General features: G+C 38.2%; 1 protein-coding gene across 4 annotated transcripts in view; it reads right to left on the bottom strand.

Annotated features, from left to right (window-relative positions):
* Nucleotides 1-22,158, bottom strand: part of USH2A (usherin) — a 391,511-nt gene that overhangs the window by 354,856 nt on the left and 14,497 nt on the right. The window contains exons 1-3 of one of the 4 annotated variants that reach the window (XM_064414218.1): nucleotides 18,642-18,863; nucleotides 17,487-18,166; nucleotides 12,225-12,390 (exon numbers count right to left, since the gene is read on the bottom strand). In XM_064414218.1, the coding sequence (XP_064270288.1) occupies nucleotides 12,225-12,390; nucleotides 17,487-17,971 (651 nt within the window). In that variant the 5' untranslated portion in view covers nucleotides 17,972-18,166; nucleotides 18,642-18,863. Of the gene's footprint in view, nucleotides 1-12,224; nucleotides 12,391-15,313; nucleotides 15,381-17,486; nucleotides 18,167-18,641; nucleotides 18,864-22,158 lie in introns of those variants that run through there. The other 3 variants (XM_064414217.1, XM_064414220.1, XM_064414216.1) reach the window with 3 other exon arrangements.

Below are 22,158 nucleotides of genomic sequence, written 5' to 3'. Positions count from 1 at the left end.
GTGAGAGCAGGAGTGTTTCCTACTGCAGATAGAGCATTATCCCTCAGCAATATTGTTACATCTCTTTCAGCTTAATATTAGCTCTCCCTTCACTGAAACTGTGTATCTTGGCATTTTAAATCCCCCTTCATTTTCCTGGTTGCCTGTCTTATTCCAATAATATCTTTCTTATCCTTGAAAACATGTCACTCCCATTCAGCAGTCTTATTACATATGCTCCTAGCATTTGTATAAAAGATATTTAGCTTTTCTCTTTGCCCTCCTTTACTTTTCTTTTTCACTATCTCCTACAATGTTAATCCCTTCTCAGTGGGAAATGGTTTTCCTTCAATCCAAGTCTTTCTTGTCGTGCACAGATCCACTAGTTCAGCTTGAATTCCCTGAAGAACAACATAAATTAAAAAAAAGGTGGGGGGAGGGGCGTAAGGGGAAAGGAACCCTGAAATGCTCCTGAAATAATTAACTCTGTTCAAGATTAAGCCATTTATTAATATAAAATTGACCCTAAACAGCAAAATAAAAAATCAACTGGAACACAGACTGATCCAAAAGGCAGTTTACAAGCTTATGAAAAACTAATAGCTATTTCATGAACAAAGCCTTCAAGATGCAAAAATGCAAGTGACAGAAAGCAGAAGGATCCAAAATAAGAAACATATAAATTGTTCATTTTTCATATGGGGTAATTTTAGTACTGTATTAAAAACTGAGTGATGTAACCCATACTCAATTATCTGATAAACCAGTCTGGAGACAAAGAAAGATCAGTATGAAAAGAGACAGCTTTTGAAATGGACTGTATTTTTAAAGAATCAGTATTTTAAAAAGTAAACACTGCTTTAGAATCAACATTGAATCAGAGATTAGCAGTCCTTTTGCACAGAGTAATCATTCCAAGCATAGATTGGCAATTTTCACTTAACCTTTTGTTGACATGAAGTTTGAAAGTATTTCATTAGTATGAAGAAGTATTAAAATGGTTAATTACAGCTATTCCACTTTCTACTCCAGCCAGCACTGCACCAATATCCTTTATTGCCAGGGTCAGTAGAGCTGTATCAATCTGTTACTGATGCCTCGGGACAGAACAAACACATTGGGACAGGGGAGTGGCAGAGAGAAGCCAAGAGAGCAAAACTGCAAATACAGATTCTGTTAGAAACTAAAGTAATTAACAAATAAGCTTTGCTACAACTACTACTTTAACCATTGATCAGCCTCTATTCTTTTAACACAGAAAGCTTTAACAAGTGACATTTGTGCTGTAAATGAGTTCCAAACAAAAAAACCATGAGAGGGTCCTAGTCACCAGATCTGAAAATGCATGAAGAACAATTGCTTTCTTGCTGCACAATGACTCTATTTTCCCCAAATCACAGAAGAAATCAGATCCAACATTTGATGATCACTACAGTAACATGAAAGGAGACAAGTATTAAGGATTCAACAAGCTGCTTTTTAGTAGCTAAAACAGTTACACAAGCTTGCCACAATTAATTGAAGCAAAAGGTCAGAAAGTACATTTTTGATAATCTGATAACAATACACATTTTCTCTCTGCCCCCTCCATTTAAAATACAGCAAAACCACTGATTCAGAATTTTCACAAACTACTTGTAATCATGTAAATTAGGGATGAAATGTGGATGTCAAATGAAATGTCCCTTCTGAATAAAGTCTTCTGCTTCACTAGTCAAAGAATAAGCAGATACCTGCACAAATGAGGGGCAATGTTACTAATGCACAATTATTAACCTTTTATGACACTATCAGCTGCATATTAAATTCTAGTCTTTTAAACTGATTATATCTGAAGATTTTGCACTATTTTACACCACTCAGTACTATGACTCCTAAGTCATTTCCAAATTTAATGCAAGAATACACTGGTTCTACAAAACAGAGCTGAACAGCTCTGCTGGGACTGAAAAGTTGAAAATCCATTCCTCTGTCTTTTTTGGGAGATGATTTACATAAGAAGAAAGCAATTATTTCTGCCCTCTGAATGCTTTGCCACAAAAAGTTCCATGTATCCAGTTAAGGGATTTTTGCAAATAAAGTCTCATCTCTTCTTTCAGGGCTTAGTTTCTTTTCATGGTCAAGGAGCCACAAAAGTCTGTCTTTGATTCTTTTCATATTCTTTCCCACAACCTTACTTCAGGCCTTTCCCTCCTCCTCTGTGCCCTGCTTTCTTCTGTCCATCACAAAGTCCTTTAAATGGTCATTCAACTATTCCTTTGTACTGTAACTCTCCAAAACTCTTTTTGATGGCAATTCATTGTAAGCTTCAATTTTCTTTTTTATATAATACCTGTTTTTTTCCAGAGTTACTAAGCATCTTAGCAGCCAAGAGATCCAAACTAATATTGTTTGCTGTTAATTCCACTCAGACCAAAAGGGACTTTGGAGGACAGTGTTTTGGTAGCTTATTGTCGGTAGTTTATTTTTGGAAAAAGTTAAATTAAATAGTTTATGCAGCAGCTCCCTCAACTACATTTTGCTAGAGATGGGCCAGGAGATGACCGGGGAGGCTACTTATAAAGTTCATAGTGATCTCCTGAGCACTTTAGAGTACAGGTCTTGAGTTAAGGCACAGAAAAGCCACAAAGATTACTGAACAGCACAGAGAAGGATGTCAATAAACACAGTTTAAGGAAAAGGATAAAGGCCCTTCAAGTATAATTAAATGCACTCAGAAGTCCAGCAGAAGAGTGGCAATGCAACCTGTTACATGCATGAGTTACAGACAAGAGGTACACACATAAGACACAAGTAAGTAGTAACCAAAGAACCTCAGAAAGACAACAGACTTTTTCTTTTGACCAGTCCTGATTCCAAGAACCACTCAAGTCCCATGGGACATGGTCATCAAGCTGGAAAGACAAAGGCATACCTCTGAGTACTGAGGATAAATCTTCAAGGGTAAGAATTTCAATGTAAAGAAACAGAAGTCTGAAGTTCTGAAATGTCAGATTAGGAGCAATGTTGATGGTTTATTGTATGCTGCCACTGAATACCACATCATGATTTACTTAGAAGTGCAAAAAGGCTAAACCTCACAAGACAGATGGGCCATCTACAGTCAGTTAATAGAAAGGATACACCTAAACACCACCTGAAAGGAGAGAAGAGATGTTTGAGAGGAAAATATTTTGGCCTTTATTCAGGAGGCAGAAGATAAAAAGCCAGTGCCATTCTTTGAAATGCTGCCAGTATCACAAAGGGTCAGACAAGCAAGGCTGCATGACTCTGCACACAAACAGTGCTTGGAAGAAGGGATTTAGGTCAATTCCAAATTGAAACCCTTTTCTAGAACATACAGAATCAAAGCAGAGCCAGCTGCTCCTATACCCAAATAAAGGCAGTTTATTTGTGTATCAAGATAGGAAAAAAATGAAAAGTTGGGGGAGAAAAATCAAGTATTTAAACCAGAAGTGTCCTAACTAAGCATGCACATAGACCATAAATTATGACAAAATATATAAAACAAAACATATCTGTGTTTAAAATCTAAAGCCCAAGATGTTAGAACCTGAATGTCAGGAATTACACAGATCATACCACTGAAAAAGTGTTGCTATGCCTTAAAGAAAGCTCAAACTGTGATAAAGAAAATTAACTAACTGTATTAAAACATACTACAGAAGCTGGTATTTCAGCCCTTTTTATTAAAAAGAAAAAAGTACCTTCAGATTCAATGGAAGATCAGAACAGAAGCAGAAACAACAACCAAAAAAAAATCCTCTGACCTATTTTCAATTAAACCTACACAGAAAAAAAGAACAATGCAGAAATTAAAGTTATATACATGATGTAGGAAGAGGTCTTGGACCATTTCTTCTGAGAATCCATAAAATCAAGTCTGTACTGGATTAATTGGCTGGAAAAGCACATGGGTTAATACTATACACTAGAAAAGGCAACATGACTTTTGTGGAAGGAAATCAAGATCCAATTTGAATTCTTTGAAGTAAAGATGCATGTGGATAAGAACTGACCAATATAACTGGCTTTCTAGAAAGGTTTCAAACTTGGGAGAGATTAAATGGTCACATTTCATACAGACAGTAGCTTATCACTAACTCCAACCATCTCTGAAATCTAACATTTTTTACAGGCTTGAAAAGTGGTTAGCAAGGTGAAAAAAAGATAGAGTGAATACATGCAGAAAACAGAAATCAAAGCTTACTTCAAAGGTACAAAGGATCTCAAAATTGTTAAGGAACAGGCAGCAAAGTAGCAGAGTAAATGTCTTGTTAACCACAAGGTAGTAGACGAAAAATATTCTTGTCCAGGTAAACACAACACTAAATTCTGAACAATTACTGCTCCAAGTGGTCTTGGTGTTACTATAGAGAGTCTCTCACTAAAGAGGAAAAAAAGAAACATTCCTTATTGGGAAAGAAATTTTTTTAAAGCCCACAAAACTTTATTGTTTAGAAATTCATGATGCAAAGTGTCTGGGATAACAAGTGGAGTTCTGTTTCTTGCATCCTCCGATAACACCAAAACTTTCTGAAAATATCAATGACTATGAAGAAAATGCAGAATGGCTTCAATATAAGGAGAAATCTCACTTATGAATTATTTTAACATATGATAAAGTTATATAATCAAAATATCAAAAAGCATAAGAATTATAAAGAAAAAGAAACTGGCAAAAGAAATCAGCAAAAATACGTTGGAAGCCAGGAGATTTAAAATAAAGAACAATTTCATACATAATGCCACATGAGAAACTCATTGCCACAAGAGTCTAATGCCAAAATATAAATTATATATTTATATATATAATATATATCTGTAATTATAATATCTATAATTATACATATTCCAATTTGTAAATTAAAAGAAAAATAATTAGACTATTAAACTAAAAACAGGTCAGTTAGTGACTATTCAAAGCAGTCCAGCTTAAGAAGCTTCAAAACCCACTGATTTTCAGAAAATAAGTCAATGATACATGTAAAAGAAAGTTGTTCCTATTAATGTACTCTTCTTTCATACTCCAAGACAGGCTATCTAGACAGCTATCAAACAGACAGAGTCCTTAAACTATGCAAAAATTACAGCAATACTGAGACAAGGCACTAGAATGAGGCACATAGACAAGAGGAGTTCCTCTCCCTCTTCTATCCCAGATCCTTCTACTTTCCATACAACCTGGTAAGTTGTTCAGAGCCAGGAAATATTCGTTGCTTCCAGGAGAAAATGATACATGTGAAGTCTTACAAGATTACCCCTCTGAACTGCCACCAGCACACATGAATTTTGTGTTGCACAAGATCTACACATGTAATTTATGTCACCCTCTATTTGTTGCACACATAGATGTTAACGCAAGATGTAAGACAGAGTTCCCACATAAATAATGGAGGTTGCACAAAGGACAACCTGAAAGTTTCACCTTCCATTTCTTGATCAGACTTCTGATTTAAGTCTGTCTTTAAGCTACAAAAACCCGAACCAAAGGTAGAAATTACTTCTAAAAATAAATAAACAAAACCCCCAAACAAACAAACCCTAAAAGCCAAACAAAAACAAACCCACAAAAACAAAAGCTCTTCTATTTGGCTGGACTCATGAAGTTTTTAGACTCGTCAAAAGAAGTTTCAAGTACCTTGTGAAAACACTTACATAAAAACTTGCACAGCATAAAGCAGAAAGGACGATTGTTCAGTATTTGTGATCCATTTTTACCAGCAAAGATGCTGCAATCAGTTGCCTGTTTTCTGCTCACACATGGTGTAGCCAAGAACTACCTGCTGGAGGACCTTCTGCCCACATTGCAAATGGTGTGTTCTAAATGGTGATAATCCACTATACAACTTCAAGCTTGGTCTCCCCAAAAAGGAATCAAATTGAAGCATATCAATAGTAAAAGAAGACTCAAAATAGACAGAAGGCAAACCTGGATCAACAAGAACTCTTCCCATACACAAAAGTGACAATGCAGATGTACCCAGCAAGTCCCCTCTTAGTGCAGTGCACCAACAGCTATAAAAAACACAAGAAGACACTTCCAAACTCTTATAGTTTCTCCCCATGCAATTCAAGGATACACAAAAGTACCTGAGACCTGCAGGACAGTAAGTTTTGAGACTAGAGGAAAAATAAGAAGGCAAATCATTCTTAACGGAGTGTTTTCATTATTAAAAATACAATTTAATTAGCTGCAATTTATTTTTGTATAAGGAAATAAAGTTCTTGCAAAGCAAATTGAAGATTGATGGTTTTCAAATCTTGAAACTCTCCAGACAAATAAGACATAGCTTCTGCAAAACATTCAATACTACCTCCTGTCAGTACTGGCCACACAAAGGCTTAATTCCATTCCTACCACATATAACAAGAGTCTGGGCAGATTTCAGTGGTATTTGCAACTGCAATTACAAAAAACATTTGCAATTTCCAGAAGTGGAATCAAGATGGCATTGACAAAACCTGTATTTTTGGCGTTCTCTGAAATTAAAATCTTAGCCCAGGCAAAGTTCCTTGCCTTGTGTTCCGAGGCAGCTGTTAGACTGCAAATTTAAATCTGCAAATATAATCAAACTCATACTCAGGCAAGAAAATAAGTAGTTTAAGAGACAGTGTGAGTAGAATCAATCATCTGGGAAATATGCCGTTTTCTCAAGAAGCTGAAGTTACAACAGGGTTTTCAAATGTACACAGCCAGCACCCTAATACCCACAGAATACGAGGAGAAGAGGCAAGAACCTCTGGATGCAGGAAAAAACAAAGTTTTACTGATATCAAAGAACACAGAGGCTGCATGTCCAGCAGCAGTACTTGAATGTTCTGCAACGGTAGCAGAATAGATGCTGAAGCAGCTCCATGCTCCTTGTGTCTGTGAACAGTTCTTTAAACACATTCTCAAATACATGACAGACTGTAATGTGTGTTTTATTTCCACTGTCTGGCAGGAGCAGAACGCCAGCCATATGGATGGAGTGCATCCTCACAAATATTTTCAACACACAATTGCAATTAATAGACATGAAGCTCCCAAATGGAGAATTATTGCAAACTCTCCACTCCCTTCATGTGCCTGACAAACTACTCTCAATAGATAGTAAGTGATGATTTCAAATAGGAGATCAAAGCGGTTTGTTAAATCAAAATGCTTTCTTGCTTTCTCATGTCCTTATTAAACTTAGGGACCACACAGTTTAGAACACCCTGTATTTAGTAAGACATACATAGGGAGTGTATAGAATAAATGTTTGCCTCCCTGCTTTTAAGTCTCAGGTTCTTTGCTTATAAAATAAACTGTAAAGTATTCAAAAACTTGTGCAGAAAATAAAAGGATTTCACAAATTGGAAAGGACAAGTTTTCTCTTGATAGTCAAACAGTTATGATGTAAAGCGGTCTCATTAAATCATAAGTACTTTAACCTTTTCTTGAAAGAACAGGAAGATTTAAAGATTTATAAAGAAATTTTGCCTAAACTAGGAAATGACTCATATTTGACATGTATTGAAATGATAATGCTGATTTCAATAGGCACTCTAAGAGCATTTTCCTCCCAGGAGAGTAATTCAGTCACGGTTACCTCTCAGCATTTAGATTTTAAACTTACTTTCCAAAGCTTTTAATGTGCTATAGTCTGCCAAAACATGGCAGAGTTACATATATATGATCAGGCAAAACAAAGGCTAGCAAAAAAGATTATTTTTATAATTTCAGACACTAAATGTGAAACAAAAACATCAATCTGACACGTTTTCAAAGAATCTCCTGTTTTAGCAGCCTCGTCTGCATCTGCAAATTCGTATTTAAACTCCACTCTTAATTGATTAAATAAAGTATCAAAGGGAAAGTGAAAGACTTTTAACACTGAAACTGAAAAAGAAAATACACAATACACAATGCTGATGCTGTTAATAAGTGGAATAAATCTGATATTGGTTTCAACTTTGCAGAGATAATATGGTACACAACTGACCTTAATTATGCTCAATTTTTTAATTCTTTAGAAGTTAAGACTTTAAGATGCCAATTTTTCTGAGGTTTCACTTCAGTGTATATCAGATTATTTTAAGTTAAGGCTAAATATCTTTTACTCCAGTGTGTACCTTCAGAGTTTTTGCTAACATATACCTAAAAATATATAATAAAAAATATCATTAAATCAAGAGCAAACATACAGTAGGACCCTAAAACTTGCAGAAGCCTGAAAGATTTGATCATCACCAACTGAAAACAGCTAGAACAGTCTAAAAATTTGTAGAGGAGTTTCAAGTTCACTACTTTACATTTTGTAATAGCAATTTTATTTCAAACCACTTCCCCCAGTCTTTTTGGTCATGCCATTCTTTCTGTATGACATCTTACTGTTCCCCTTTCTGATTATGTCTATTATCAGCTGCTATGATAGGAATTCTTAATATTTCTGCCAAGATCACTAACAAAAATAAAACACAAGGCTGGCCTAAAGACTAATTCTCAAATAATTCAATTGGTTTTGTGCCTGCCCCCTCCCCAGGATTATAAGCAAGTTCCTCTGAGCAGTATCTATTGCAATCCTTCCCATAAGCATTCCCTTTGACCCTACAACTTCTCATAGGTTGTCACATCAATGCTACACTCAACTCCAGATAGATGAAATTTGACACATTTACTTTGCCTGAAAATCAGCTTTCTCATAAAAAAAAAAAAAGCTAAGAGGCTAGACAGTGATGAGCTATCTATAGGAAATTCACACTGCATTTTATCCCCTTTTTCATTTAGCTCCATATCTTTATCTATTTCTTCAAAGATATTTTTTAAATCCTCATACGCCACTGTGTCAAGACATAAGTCTGCATTACCAAGATCCTTTTTCCTTCCTCTTGATACATACTTTGGCTGGGGTGGAGGTAAATTTTTTCACAACACCCCATGCCACAGTGTTTCAAATCTGGGGCTAAAACAGCGTTGATAACACATTAGTATTTTAGTTATTGCCAATGAGATCTTGCCCAATGTCAAGCCCTTCTCTTTTCCCAGTTGAACTCCTCATCCCACCTCAACAGTAAGCCAGGGTTGGACCAAGAAACTGGAAAGGGGGATAGCTAGGACAAAAAGATATTCCTTACTCTATAGCCTCATGCTCAGCAATAAAAACTAGGGTAGAAGAAGAAATGTGAGGAGATAGGAATTTTACTTCCAAGGTGGGCTGCTGCTAAGAAATAGGCTGGGCAGTGGTCTACTTGTGGGAGGTGGGGAGTGATTGCCTTTACATCATTTGCTCCCCTCCCAGTCCCTTTCGTTCATGAGTTTTTCTCACTTTTGCTATTTCTGTTGTCTCCCGTGTTCCACAGGCAGGGGTGAAGAGGGCCCAGGTGCTTGGCTGCTGGTTGGCATCAACATGACACCTTTCCTAAACAGAAGCATTACAGCTCCATCTCTGACTGGTAGCTTTGCACAGAATGTCTCTTTGTCAAAGGATTTTGTGGGCCAGTTCTTCCAGAATTTTTAGACAATGACCATCTGTTTGCAGCAGCATGTACACAATCAGCTTGCATATTCATGTTTCTACTCTTTATGATCACTTTTGTTTCCATACATTAATTTCTGCTACCCTGATTGGTTTTGTTCTGTGACTCCTGAAAACATAAGCAAGGTATTTATTTAGTCTGGGGACCTTACTGAAATCATGCTTAATCTCAAGCACACTCTGACTGTACTCAGGTCTTGCCTTCTTACACAAAAAAAAAAAAAATTGCAAGAATTTTTTACCATTTGATCGTCTAATTAATAGCAATCACTTTATAGTTTTATTTCTACTCTACACAGCATTCTCTGTAAATCAGCTTCCCCATTCCCCAGTGCTCACACACTTTGCCCTCTCTAACTGCAGGGGTACTTTTTTCCTTTAAGGGCAAAAATTTCTCTTAATTCTATTTTATCAATTTTTAAAAACCTCCAGGCTTTTTTTTCCATTCAATCTCCAGACTCCAAAGTTTACCTTGTTTCATAAAAATAGTTGCATGTGTTTGTTCTTTTTGAAACCCAAAAGTGTTCCTAGAGAACCAAAGAACTGTTTACTCTTCTATTTCATCTGACTCTAGTTATGAATGCTCAACATTATTCTTGAGACCTACACTTCTGATAACACCCTCATTACTTAACAAAGCTGGTATACCCAGACTTTCTGCTTCAGCAACTACTCAATGAAGAAACCCTTCATGCAGAACACACAAGAATGTTTGGGCCCTGCTCCTGTTAGCAGAACTTAAATTTCCCAGCCATAAACTGGAAAATAAGTCTCTGCAATGACACAGTTCTTAGTAGTAGTTCCCTCTAACAAATTACATATCTAAATACAAACCCAAGGATTTAAATTCCTAGATTACCTCAGCAGAATTAATTTACTAGCCTTCTCTTCCCCTAGAATTATTTTATTCCAAAGAAATTATTTTCAGTCTGTGCTATCCTTTCTTCTTTCCTTTCCTCTTATCATTTAATTACTATTTGGTGCTATTCCACCATTTAGCTTTCATTTTTATCATTCCTGAATAGGCATATGCTCTTACACCTGAATTCCAAACATATCTGCCATACCATGTTTCTTCTCTCTCTCTTAAATCCAGTTGCACATCTGTAACCAATACTTTACAATCCTTTCTCATGGTGTCTGTTGCCTAGTATCTGGGTGTATGAGACACAGACAGTTCCAGATGGAAGTTACTTCGCACATTTTTGTATGGTCTTGCTCATGTTGTCATTGTCCATTTATGGAAAAAAAAATACTTTTGCCCCCTGCTAAAACCAACCTTTGCCTAAAGTTTGATAGCCAGGCCAAGGGTTAAATGGATCAGGCTGCAGCCAGTATCATCTTTAATGGCAAGTTCCATCCTACAATAGCACCAAGCACAGGAAGGTTCTACCTGAGCTCAGAAACCTCAAAAAGGCATTAAGCCTGCAGTTGCTTTAAGGGTCTAGAAGCTGTATTTCTTTACTCCTGCTATGAATTGAACAACTTTCTACAGAGAAACAGAGGACCAAATTCCACAGGGCACTTCATGGTCCTTTGTAATGCAGTTCAAGATCTGTGTGTGTATTTAACCAGCTCTTTCACTTTCACTTGGCTGTGGCAGGCTTTCGCAGTTTCTGAGGTACAAAATGCAGCTGACAGCAACAGCAGTAATATAGCACCCTTGGAGTGCTTGAAGTGTAAAGTTCATTAGTTCTACCTTAAGGTCACTCTTTTAATCCAACAGCCAAAATCTTATTCACACTACCATGCTCTTATCCTGGAAAAAAGAAAACTGCAAAAAAATCAAGACGTCAGCTTAGATACTTCTTACAAGTGACAAGATCAGCACTAAAAACCCAAATCACAGTCAATACCTTTTAGCAAGTTTCAAGAAAGCAGCAAAACTATTCTTGATTGTGCTGTAGACCAAATGAAATTTAATAGAACGGATAAAGGAAATGAAGGAAGGAAAAGATAAACATTTCAATACCTGATAATTGTGGTTTATAATTATTAGTTGAACTTGGCTCACAAATAGAATTTACTATGGTGTCTGTTGGGAATTACAAGACATGCAAATAACTGAATTTTAATTTCTTCTGTGTTTGTTTATTGATTTTTGTACATACAGTTTAAATTTTTACAAACTCAATTTTGTTTTATCCTCGGTGGATATTTGTACACTTATTAAAAAGTTATGTCAACAGAAGACTTTTAGAACACAGGGACTGTGCTCTAACAATTCTGAATCATATTCTTAAAATAAGAGGTGATAGCTCTGTAACTTACTAGCTTGCCTGATCCTGCATAAACTCACCCATTTACTTACATGCACTATAAGAAGTTTATAAAATTAAATGGAACAGAACTCCATAAGGTAAGTACATTAGCACATATAGATGAGAATGGCGTTCCCTTCTACAGGAAATAATCTGAGACCCAAGACTAATCAGGAATTTTACATATAAGTATCTAAAATATTAATACCGGGTTTTCTTCACCTCACATACTGATGTTTTTAAAGGTGAGAATTTTCAGTTTTGTACAGTCTGCTTGTTTGGAAGAATGGGCGCAGCATTTCTTTCCACTGCTAAATTAGCAATTGCCTCAAAATAAGCTTACAAATTAAGATCCTTACCTACGAGACTCAAAAGTTATCATTTACATCCCCCAATTTATTATTTTATATTTATACAGTTATATCACTCTCACAAAAATGTTGTATTCCAACAAATACTAAATCGTTTTTATTTTACTCACCTGCACACTAAGATGAATCCATTTCTTCAAAAGAATTCTCCCCAGTGTCATTACTTTTATTGGTGGCTGCAAACCATTTACTGTGCGATAATAAAACATGGTCTCTTTCTCAGAGATTGTGAGTTTGAACACAGTCTGCCCATCAATAGCCTTTTCTATCACACACCTTTGGAAATAACCAAGAAAAACAACATAAGGTCAGAGGCACACACATATACACATTCTTGCCAAGGTGCTATCCTGTAAAGTGATGCTAACCAGAACGTATTAAAATAAACATTAAAAAATACAGCTCTTGAGAAGATGCTCAGTGACAGTGAAAGTCACAGGATATACTAAGTGTAAAAGAACTTTAGCAAAGATATTTTCTGTCTCAATCCGTGAGGGTTTTGGGTTGTGTTGGGGTTTTGGTTGGTTGTTTTTTGTGTCTTGCTTTGTTTATTGAGTGCTGGCAACCCCAGCTCCTTTAGGGGTGAAAGAGAGGTCTAGTTTGCCTCCTCTCTTGAAGGCTCCATGACAGAAACCACAGTGACTGTGCAAGTCTCTGCCACACTTTTCATACAAAGCTATGCAACTTAGTACATCCCATGGAGGCACTTTAATTTTCCTTAGTCTAACAAGGCAAATGCACAAAATGCAGTACAAATGGCATGCTTTGTTAATAAGACCTTCCCCTTTGCAGTGTCTTTTTTTAACCTAGGAAACTAGAGCAAGGCAAGAAGGATATCCAGACGCTTATTAGGAAGTTTTTTCCTGACAAAGAAGTCACATCAATAGCAAATATAATAATGTCAGATAAGGTACAGAGAACAGCATACACAGCAAATTATTTTGCATTTCAAGCTGCTAAAATGTTTTTGCCAATTCAGTCACCATGATGTCAAGTGTCCTGAGAAAGCACAGGCTCCATATGCCTGTGTAAAAAGTTTATATTTTATTAAAGCAATCATAAATACAAGAAAAAAATTATAAAGTTCTATGCTTCCCATTTGAGCTGCTTGAAAAATACAGTTCTCAATGTACATGAAAAGTCAAATGATCCATGAAAAGTCAAATATTTTAACAGTTACACCAGACTAAATTAGTGCACTAAGTCACAAGAGGGAAGCATATAAAATTTATATGAGATTAGTATTTACTTACCCATATTTCAGAGGAAAAAAAAATGAAAACAGAAAACCCTTACCAACTGATGTCTTCATCTACTCTGCATTTATAAAAGAAAACTATGAAAAAAGACTGATCTTTGATACTGCCATTAGTCACTAATTCACCTTTAAATCCAAGGAAAAATTAATTCCTCCTGTTACTATTCTAGCCTGCTGGAATGTTGTCAATGAAACACCTTGCAAAATGAACACTTTTGTTTTCCCAACCTTACCAAAACCACATTTCTTAATAAATTGTCCACTGGTCTTTTCAATATTCTGTTTGCTTGTAAACATGCTAGTTTTGTTAGATAATAAATGTGAAGGAAGGCTCAGCTAAGTAGCAAAATATTTAGGAACTGGATTTACCCAGTTCCTGGATAAACAATAATTGGATAATCCAGGGGTTTGTTTATTTTACTTATCTAAAACAAACATCCCCACATTGTTTTTATCCCCAAAGGTGTCATGACTTTAAGAAGGAAAGCGACCTTGATGTACATCACTTTGAAAACTGAAAAGAACAAATGTGAATTGTGACTTACTAGTAAAAGAGGAAAATCAAGAGGGAAAAGAGAGGGAAGGAAAAAGAAAAAAGAAAAAAATCCAAACTAGTTCTATCATAGATGAAATAGGAAGAGGCATTACTTCTGACTCTGAGCTTGATTTTCTATTCCAGCCATGATTACAGAGAGAAGCCACTATTCTTTGTGAAGTCTTCAACTTCTGGTAATCTGCAGTCCCACAGAGCCAATACCTGACTACATATATCTCAGTGGTGGGGTTGGAGGGAAAAAAAGCCAATAACACAAATCGCCTCCGCCAGCTTTCAAAGAGAAAAATGTTCTAGACAATCTAACATGCTGCACTGGTGCTGCTCACACATCAACTGGAGCAGACGGGAACACCTGTACTGGTTCAAAATCAGATGCCCCTTTCAGTCTAATTCCTAATGTAAAACATCTGAATGGATAATAAGTGGTACCATATGATTTTAGTCCCTTAGATAAATAAATTTTTAAAAATCTGTGTGCTGCCCATTTCACAATCAGGCCATTCCTGCTGATCCTTTTGCTTGTAAAAGATCTCAGCTCACATCTTGACACCACCAATATCTTCTGAGCTTCTGAACTTGCTCCAGTTCACACTACTTTGATATAAGCTGCCTGTAATGGTTACTCACAATATGCAAAGTTTGTACCCACATTCTTATCCTATTCCACTGTGAAGGGCTATCATCATACACAGTTTCCCATATTGTGCTAATGCTTACATACAGGCTACACACAGGCTTACTGAAGGCAATTATATTAACTGATGAGTACACGCAGCAATAGAGGAGGCATGAGGCTAGAATGAAACTCAGGGGCAAGAACTCTGCCCACCTACTGTCTAAAGGAAAAGAAAGTTTAAAGACTGGAGTACAAATGTCAATGCTTTCTCACTCTTGCTGTTCTTCAATATTTCCAATATGCAGTGACTTAAAGGTGTGCCTACAAATATCTCTACTAAATACCTTGAAGAACATCAGGGCTTCAAATAAATCTGTAACATGACCTGACTCTTCTCTGTGTCAGTGTATTGTCTCCCAGATTCACATAAGAAAACTTGGTATATGAAACTGATGAAGAAAATTCTTTGCTTATGTACAATCTTTAAAGGGTCTTCAGACTTGGATCCTCGCATCACTCTCTCATTTCAGCCAGCACAGTAACTTCTAACAAAAATCCTGCTATTTTCTTACATGAGTACATGCCTAACAGAATGTCACAGGATGTAATGGAATACTGTACAGCAATACTCCTAGCTTCTTTCCTAAGCACACACTCTCACAGACAGACCATATAAAATTCAGCACAAAAACACATTAGTATGGCATGTCCAAAACACAGGGGTCTGCTATACTTGATGTAAGAGCACTTTGCCAGTAAAAAAACCCACCTTGTTAAACTTTCAGTCATGCTACTGGCAAAATGAGCAGCTTGTTCTGGCTGATTTTCCTAATGCTCTGGTGGGAAAACAAAGATTTTGTCAGAATGTGTCCCACTTCTGTGAGGCTCCTCTGCTGGGATAATGGGGTTTAAAAAGTGTCACAAATGACATGTAACAGGGACAATTCCCCACCAGGGACTTCAAAATGTAGGACATCCAGTAAGTCAAACTTCATCTGCCAACCTGAAGGACTCACTAAACCAATATAAGAAAAGGAAAAGCATCTTAGTCTGCTGGTAAATTATTCTCTTTTGTAAGATGCCTTCTGAGTCAAGCTTCAGTTGCTATTCATGTGCAACAACTGTTCCACCAGAACCGGAATTGAAAAAAAGAAAAATTAACACAATTCTTTCTGTGGCAGTGAAAGAAAAGCACCTGGACAGTGGCATATCATCCTGACCACTGGAATAACTGCTGTCCATCTTCAGCTTTCAGGACTGGGCTTTACCACTGTCTTTCCTACATGTTGAATAGCAGCAAATCTCACATGGCATAAGAATGAAGTGATCTATTACAAAAATTGAATAAAAACATTTAAATTTTAAAGTGATCTATAAAACCCACTGAACAGGAATATGTACACTGTGTAGTTATTAACACAGCAGCAATTGGAAGCTAATCTTTTGCACTAGTCCATGGCTTATCAGTCATCAGTAGAGTCTGGTTTCTTCACAGCACTTAATCATTTGAAACTAAGGACATAACATTTCATTGTTTTAGGCTCCATGCATTAAAGCCTATCCCATTGACAAAAGATCTCACTCAACACATTGCTGCAACAGCTTGCTTGGAAATTAGTAGGATGCTTCTGCTTCAAGTTAGGCATGTGCTTTGATGATGGAGACACCGATGAGCCTACATGTCTGTGGATAGGAATTCATGGCATGGGAACACACCAGAAATGGACTCTCTGACATTCAAGATTCAACCATTATATAGAAAACTACAGGCCAAAGCTCCAGAGATGCCTGTATACATACCACCAGGTGAAATTATTTAACTTCAGCTCAGAAGTCCCTTTTGCTCTGCAGATATCATTTATTTCCACTCCATAACCACAGATTCTACAGTTAGGTCAATTTTTTATGGTAATTATCACTGCATAAAACATACTGTAATTTTACACTATGATTTCAGATATTTCTATTTCTATTTTTTCTGATGACCCTTAGACAAGTGACTTTTACGTCAGCATGCAAAATAAATATCAAGAACGCCTCAACAAAGCAGATGCTTAGCTACATTCTAAGAATAAGTTATGAATACAAGTATAAAGTCATTTGTGGCATGTCGTCCAAAGGAACAAACTATACTTGTTGTGCTTTATGTTAAAGAGATCTGCACAATGAAGGCAAGAAAGAGTAGGAGGCCCTGCAATTTGTGATAGATGACAGAACTTTTTTTGCAGGATCTGGGATGCATTTTTCAAAAAGCAGGTTTTTCATTATAGTAAGGCCCAGTCAAGCTGAAAGGTCACTTCTAACAGCAGTATTTCCTGAAAATTCAACGTGTAGGCAAACAGGAGAGAGAACATGTTTAGCCACCTCTATTTTGTGAGCACCTAGTGAAATTTCACTAGCAGTTTAAATAGTGGAATCATTTGTTAAAGCAGAAAAAGTCTGCCAGTCAGGCAATATTCCCCAGATCCTTCAGGAACACTGTGACCTCTTTTCTGTATGTCCAAAAGCTACATTTTCGTGGCTTTCTGTGTTTGTTTTTAAGACAAACTTGTGTTGGAGAAGTCCTAACATCTTAATTATTTTTTTTTTCCCATCATGAAAGCAGCAACAGCACAACCCTGTGACAATGTAATTTTCTAGCAGCTTTTAGAAGGAATACAAATTGGAAACACAAATTTCTCTTTTTGAGAAAAGACACGCACATTAAGTATGAATAGTTCCAAACGTTGAAAGCCATTGGACTATCATCTGAGCCAATGTCACGAAACTGAAGCCGCTTGTCTTGACATCTGGGAAGACCCCAACCTAAATACAGCTCTATAAACGTCACAGTTTCCCACCACACCTATTAAAAGTTTAAAGAGCTTGCTAATAATGACTTGACTACAATGATCAATTTTTTTAAGAGCACCAGGAAAGTAAACACCTTCAATACTACTTACATTACACCTTCTTGCTCAGGTTTCAACCATACAGTTAACGTAAATGAAGCTCCAAGCCTTGGAAGACGGGGAGTAGAGAAGCAATCTTTGTGATTATGAAAAATAAAACTGGAAGCATTGTTGGAGGACCCTGGATGCAAGTCCCTCTTGTCCTCTGTAATACAGGTACCAAGGCCTTCTGAAAGAAGCGGTTTGTAGGACGAAGGTGACGACCTATATGGACATTCCTGAACACAAAACCTCTGAGTGCAGGATATAATACTTTGAACGTCTACTGAGCTATGACAAAAAGTACTTCGGTCTGGCAGCCCACAAGTGGCTTGAGTTGGCACAATTGACACATTCTTGAAAGCTCCCACATTTTCAAGCTTAGGGAAATGTCCCTGAGAGCTGACCAACAAAAAGGAGTCATAATAAGTTAAGATTAATGTTTCAATAGCATGAAACAAGAAACGACATCTCAAGGCAAGAGCCCAGCAATTCATGTTTACAAAAAAGCTCCTCCTGATTAAAGCAAACGTAAATAAATAATGATGTCCATGTCAGTAGCAATGTCCTCAGGTGCTGTGCTTTAAGAGTTTATGTAGCGTTTCATCCTCAAAACATCCATGCAAGGACTCAGTCACAAGGGACATCTACGTCTTCTGGCCAGCGAAACACACGTGGGTGACAGCTGGGATCTGAAAACCATAGAAAACAGACACAGTCGGTAGGAGAAACCTGCAGAGGTGATGCTTGAATAGGAATTTCAAGGGTTTAAATGCTGCGTCCAGATTCCAGCCAGCAGGCCCACCTGCCCACCCTTGCCGGCCAGGGCCGAGGCGTTTCTCCGAGCCAAGGCCGGGGGATTAGGCCGACTTGAGGACGCGCAGGCTCATGGCCGAGCGGAGTTTATCCCGGATCTGTCGCGTCACCTGGCTTTGTGTGTCACAGTAAGGAATACGGGACACGGCAGCAAACCGGGACACGCAACTTGGGCCTCTGAAAGTCTCTGCTGCGGGCTTCGGGCGAGTTGGCTGCACCTCACGCTTACAGCCCCCCGGCGCTCAGCCCAGCCTCGCAGCTGCCATCCCCACCGCGCTATTCCCGAGGGAGGGACACCCGCGCTCCCCGGGGAGCCAGGAGCGGTGTTCCGACCGTCCCCTCGTGCCTTACCCCGCCGCCCACCTCACGCCCGCTGCTCCTCTCAGCGCTCGGCAAAGCTGATTAAAACCACGTTCCCCATCTGTCCCGTGTGGAGCTTTTTCTAACAGCCAGCGCCAGGGCGCACCGGGCCGGGGCAGCGGTGGCAGGGCTGATTTAGCGCTATTGCCCGGCCGGCAGCGGCGCGCAGCCAGCGGGGCCAGCGGAGCCCGGCGCTCCCCGCGGCGACGCCGCCGTCGCCCGGCAACGCCGCGGCCTTCCCCGCCCCGGGCCGCGCGTCAAAGCGGCAGCGCCGCGCCCGGCGGGAGGCAGCGGAGCGCCGGGACAGCGCCGGGACAGCCCGGGACAGCGCCGGGACACGCCGCCCCGCTCCACAGCACCGGACCGCCGCGCTGGGCTCGCTTTCCACAGCCACACGGTGCAGCGGAGGAGCATCCTCAGGCGCGCTTTTCCCGCATCCCGTTTCTCCCTTTGGTAGCGCTCTGCGCAGCGGGCACAAACAAGCTGTAGAGGTGTCGGCCGTGAGCTGAGCAAGAGCTGCAGCGGGTTGTTTACGCGTGTTTCTGGACAGAAAAGCACTAATTAATACGTCCCCTGAGGATATAGGAAGTATCTATAAATTTTATCTGTGCTATGGAAGTTGCATGAGCTGCAACCTGGCTGTTATATTTCCCTGCAGTTGTGTTGCTGTTGCCTCCAGTAACTTGTCACCTTAGCATATTTGGACTTTTACTGGCTACATAACAACAAAATTCTTTGGCAACATATACAACTGCCAAGAAATCATCCTCTGTCATAACTCTTAATGCATTTTAACAAGCCCTTTATCCCATAACAAACAAGCTCCTTGACCATTCCTGGAACATCTCTGCTTTAATACAGATCTTTTTCCTAAGGTCATAAAAGATAAATAGTAATTCCTGCTGAAGTGTTATCAGTCATTTTGCAGTGTTTTCATGTTCTGGTAGTCATTCAGCATCATAGCTCTGTTGTCAGAATTACATGCCCTAAAGTATTCAAATGTAAAGAACTTTGTTTACCACAGAAGGGCTGGGGGGAAAACACTGTCTGAGGCACAGTGCTAGAGCTCAGCCCGTAAAGCATCTCTAGATAAATACAGTCAGACCACGTGCCACCACAGTACCATCAACAGTGCGACAGCCAGAGTCCTTTGCACATCATGAACACACTAGAGAACACATAGGAGAGAGGATAGAAAATATGGTAATAAAACCCTAGATGTTAGCTAGCATCTCAGGACATCAAAGAATGGGAACAGCTATGAGCATGGAACATGCACCTGGCAAAGGTAGGAGCTTACCAAGCAGTCAAAGACACCAGACCGGCTTATGTGTATTTCTTGGCATTTGTGAAATATTAATCAATAAATAAATAAAATCAAGTTTTTCCTTGCTTCCATCCCTTTCTAGCAGCCAGAAGGCTTGCTCCAAGAATCCTTGCAGGTGTAACAGAGGTCCAAAAGGAAAGTCAGGATATATTCATCACACATCTGTTATGTTCTGCCAATACTTGGCAGCCTCACCACCTCCCAGACAGACTATAGCATGTTTCAATAGTGCTCCATTTGGGAAAGTGGCCCTGACTGATATTACCCTCTATTTTGCAAAATAACAAACAGAAATTACAATATTTGCATATTTCATCCAAATACACAAGACAGCAGTACAAACCTTGCAAAATCACATTGCAGGCCAACAATTTCCCAGGTCAAGGATCACTACATTGCTGTTCATCAGGAGTATAATCAATAAACTACCTGAAGGAGGCTAAACTATGAGAAAGGCCTTGGCAACCAAGAACAGGCATACAATGTAAGCTGTGCCACAAAAAAAAAAAAAAAAAAAAAAAAAAAAAAAAAAAAAAAAAAAAAAAAAAAAACTGAGAGTGATTTTGCAGGAAATAGAGATCCTATTCACAGGAGTGTTTCGAAGGCTGTTTATCATACATTTATGAAAACAGGGAATCCTACCAGGCAAAAAAAAGTATGCTGTTATTAATGACGCAACAAATTCTCATGAAAGATACATTATGCCCATTTAACTGAATTAGAATTTCGGAACAAAGAAAGTGAAAATTTGAGTGGTTCAAGCTTTTAGTTACAATTGTTCATTACATCAGGAAGGAGATCTTTCATTAGCCCCTGGGGTGCCTTAAGCAACCTCATTGTCATTGGAGAATCTGACCTGCACCAGAAAATTGTGACATAACGGGCCTCCTGATCCTAATGATTCAACACCCTGTCCAAGGCAGATAGCATTATCCAAAAAAACTCTTTCCATAGTAGTTGTTTTCTTAACCCACTGGGTAGCAGAGAGTCTCAGGACACACAGAGGCTCTAGGAGGTCAGGGAAGGTTGCTGTGGAAAAAAAACCATACAGCCTGGTTTGTTATAGAGCAGCCTGTGCCTTGACTAGAAAATTTGGAGACCACATGTCTAAAGTTTGAACGCTCTGAAGCAAATTTTTATATGAGAAATCGTCTTCCTAAAATCAAATATAAGCCCTCAACCTGACCTACTTGCACACGCTCAGTGGAACATGTTATTGAAGATGGTAAAACTTCAGGTGCTAATTAAGTTTGCGTAAAAGGCAAGCTTAACACAACCATTGCCAAATTTTAATGTGTTTAACTTTTTAACAATGATCCTCTGTTAGGATGAAAGAGAATGAATGGAATACAACAATACACTTACTCAAAACTACAGTTGTACAAAGCTAGTGTGCACAAACAATGCAAAATTGCATGTGTATTTTATACCTACACAATGCAAAGACAATTTACAATTTGAAATAATTTCCCAGATCATAATTCTTGGGATGACTGAGGTAGAATTTCAGGTAATCTATTTCTCTCCTAAAACACAGTGGGTGTTCTGCACCTTCACAATTGCTTTAAAATATTTTCATTAGTGGTGGGAAAAATCTTGACACCTAGTTTGTTCATCAATTTTGCCTTGTCTTCTGTTCATAAAAAGTTCTAAAAAAATGCAGAATTTTGCAAGTGTATTGTAAGCTTGCTTTTTTATCATATTCTGCAAACCCCTTAAAACCAATATTAGCTCCGATTTGTGCAGTGCTGACTAGTTGAATGCTGCAATTTTGCTATAGTCTGAAGTGACCTATGTAAACTAGCCCACACAGCATGACTTTCAAAGATTAGGCTCAAGTGTACCATTCAAGATTCACTTCCAGTGAATATTCATAACAACTTGCTTTTATGAGTGCTTTTTCCCGTAAAACGCCACCATTTGAATATTTGCAGGAAATTAACATAAAAGATCCATTTGCATTGCCAAGTCAATATGTATATTTCAAATTCAACTGCCTAGCAAAATTATTTTTTCAATATTTTGCAAGCAATATTAGAACTACAATGCAAGTGCATTTTAATAGCTGGAGGGGAGTTGATCATGACAACCCAGAAATAATTAACAACTTACATTTTAAAGGGGAGGAAATTCTATATAAGCCAGTGAAATAAATATTGGAGTAAAATTTTCTGAAAGCAC

This window comes from Passer domesticus, chromosome 3 (genome assembly GCF_036417665.1).
Source record: "Passer domesticus isolate bPasDom1 chromosome 3, bPasDom1.hap1, whole genome shotgun sequence".
In the NCBI taxonomy this organism is placed as follows: domain Eukaryota; kingdom Metazoa; phylum Chordata; class Aves; order Passeriformes; family Passeridae; genus Passer; species Passer domesticus.
Note: the sequence above shows the minus strand (reverse complement) of the source record. Positions and strands in the feature narration are given on the sequence as shown.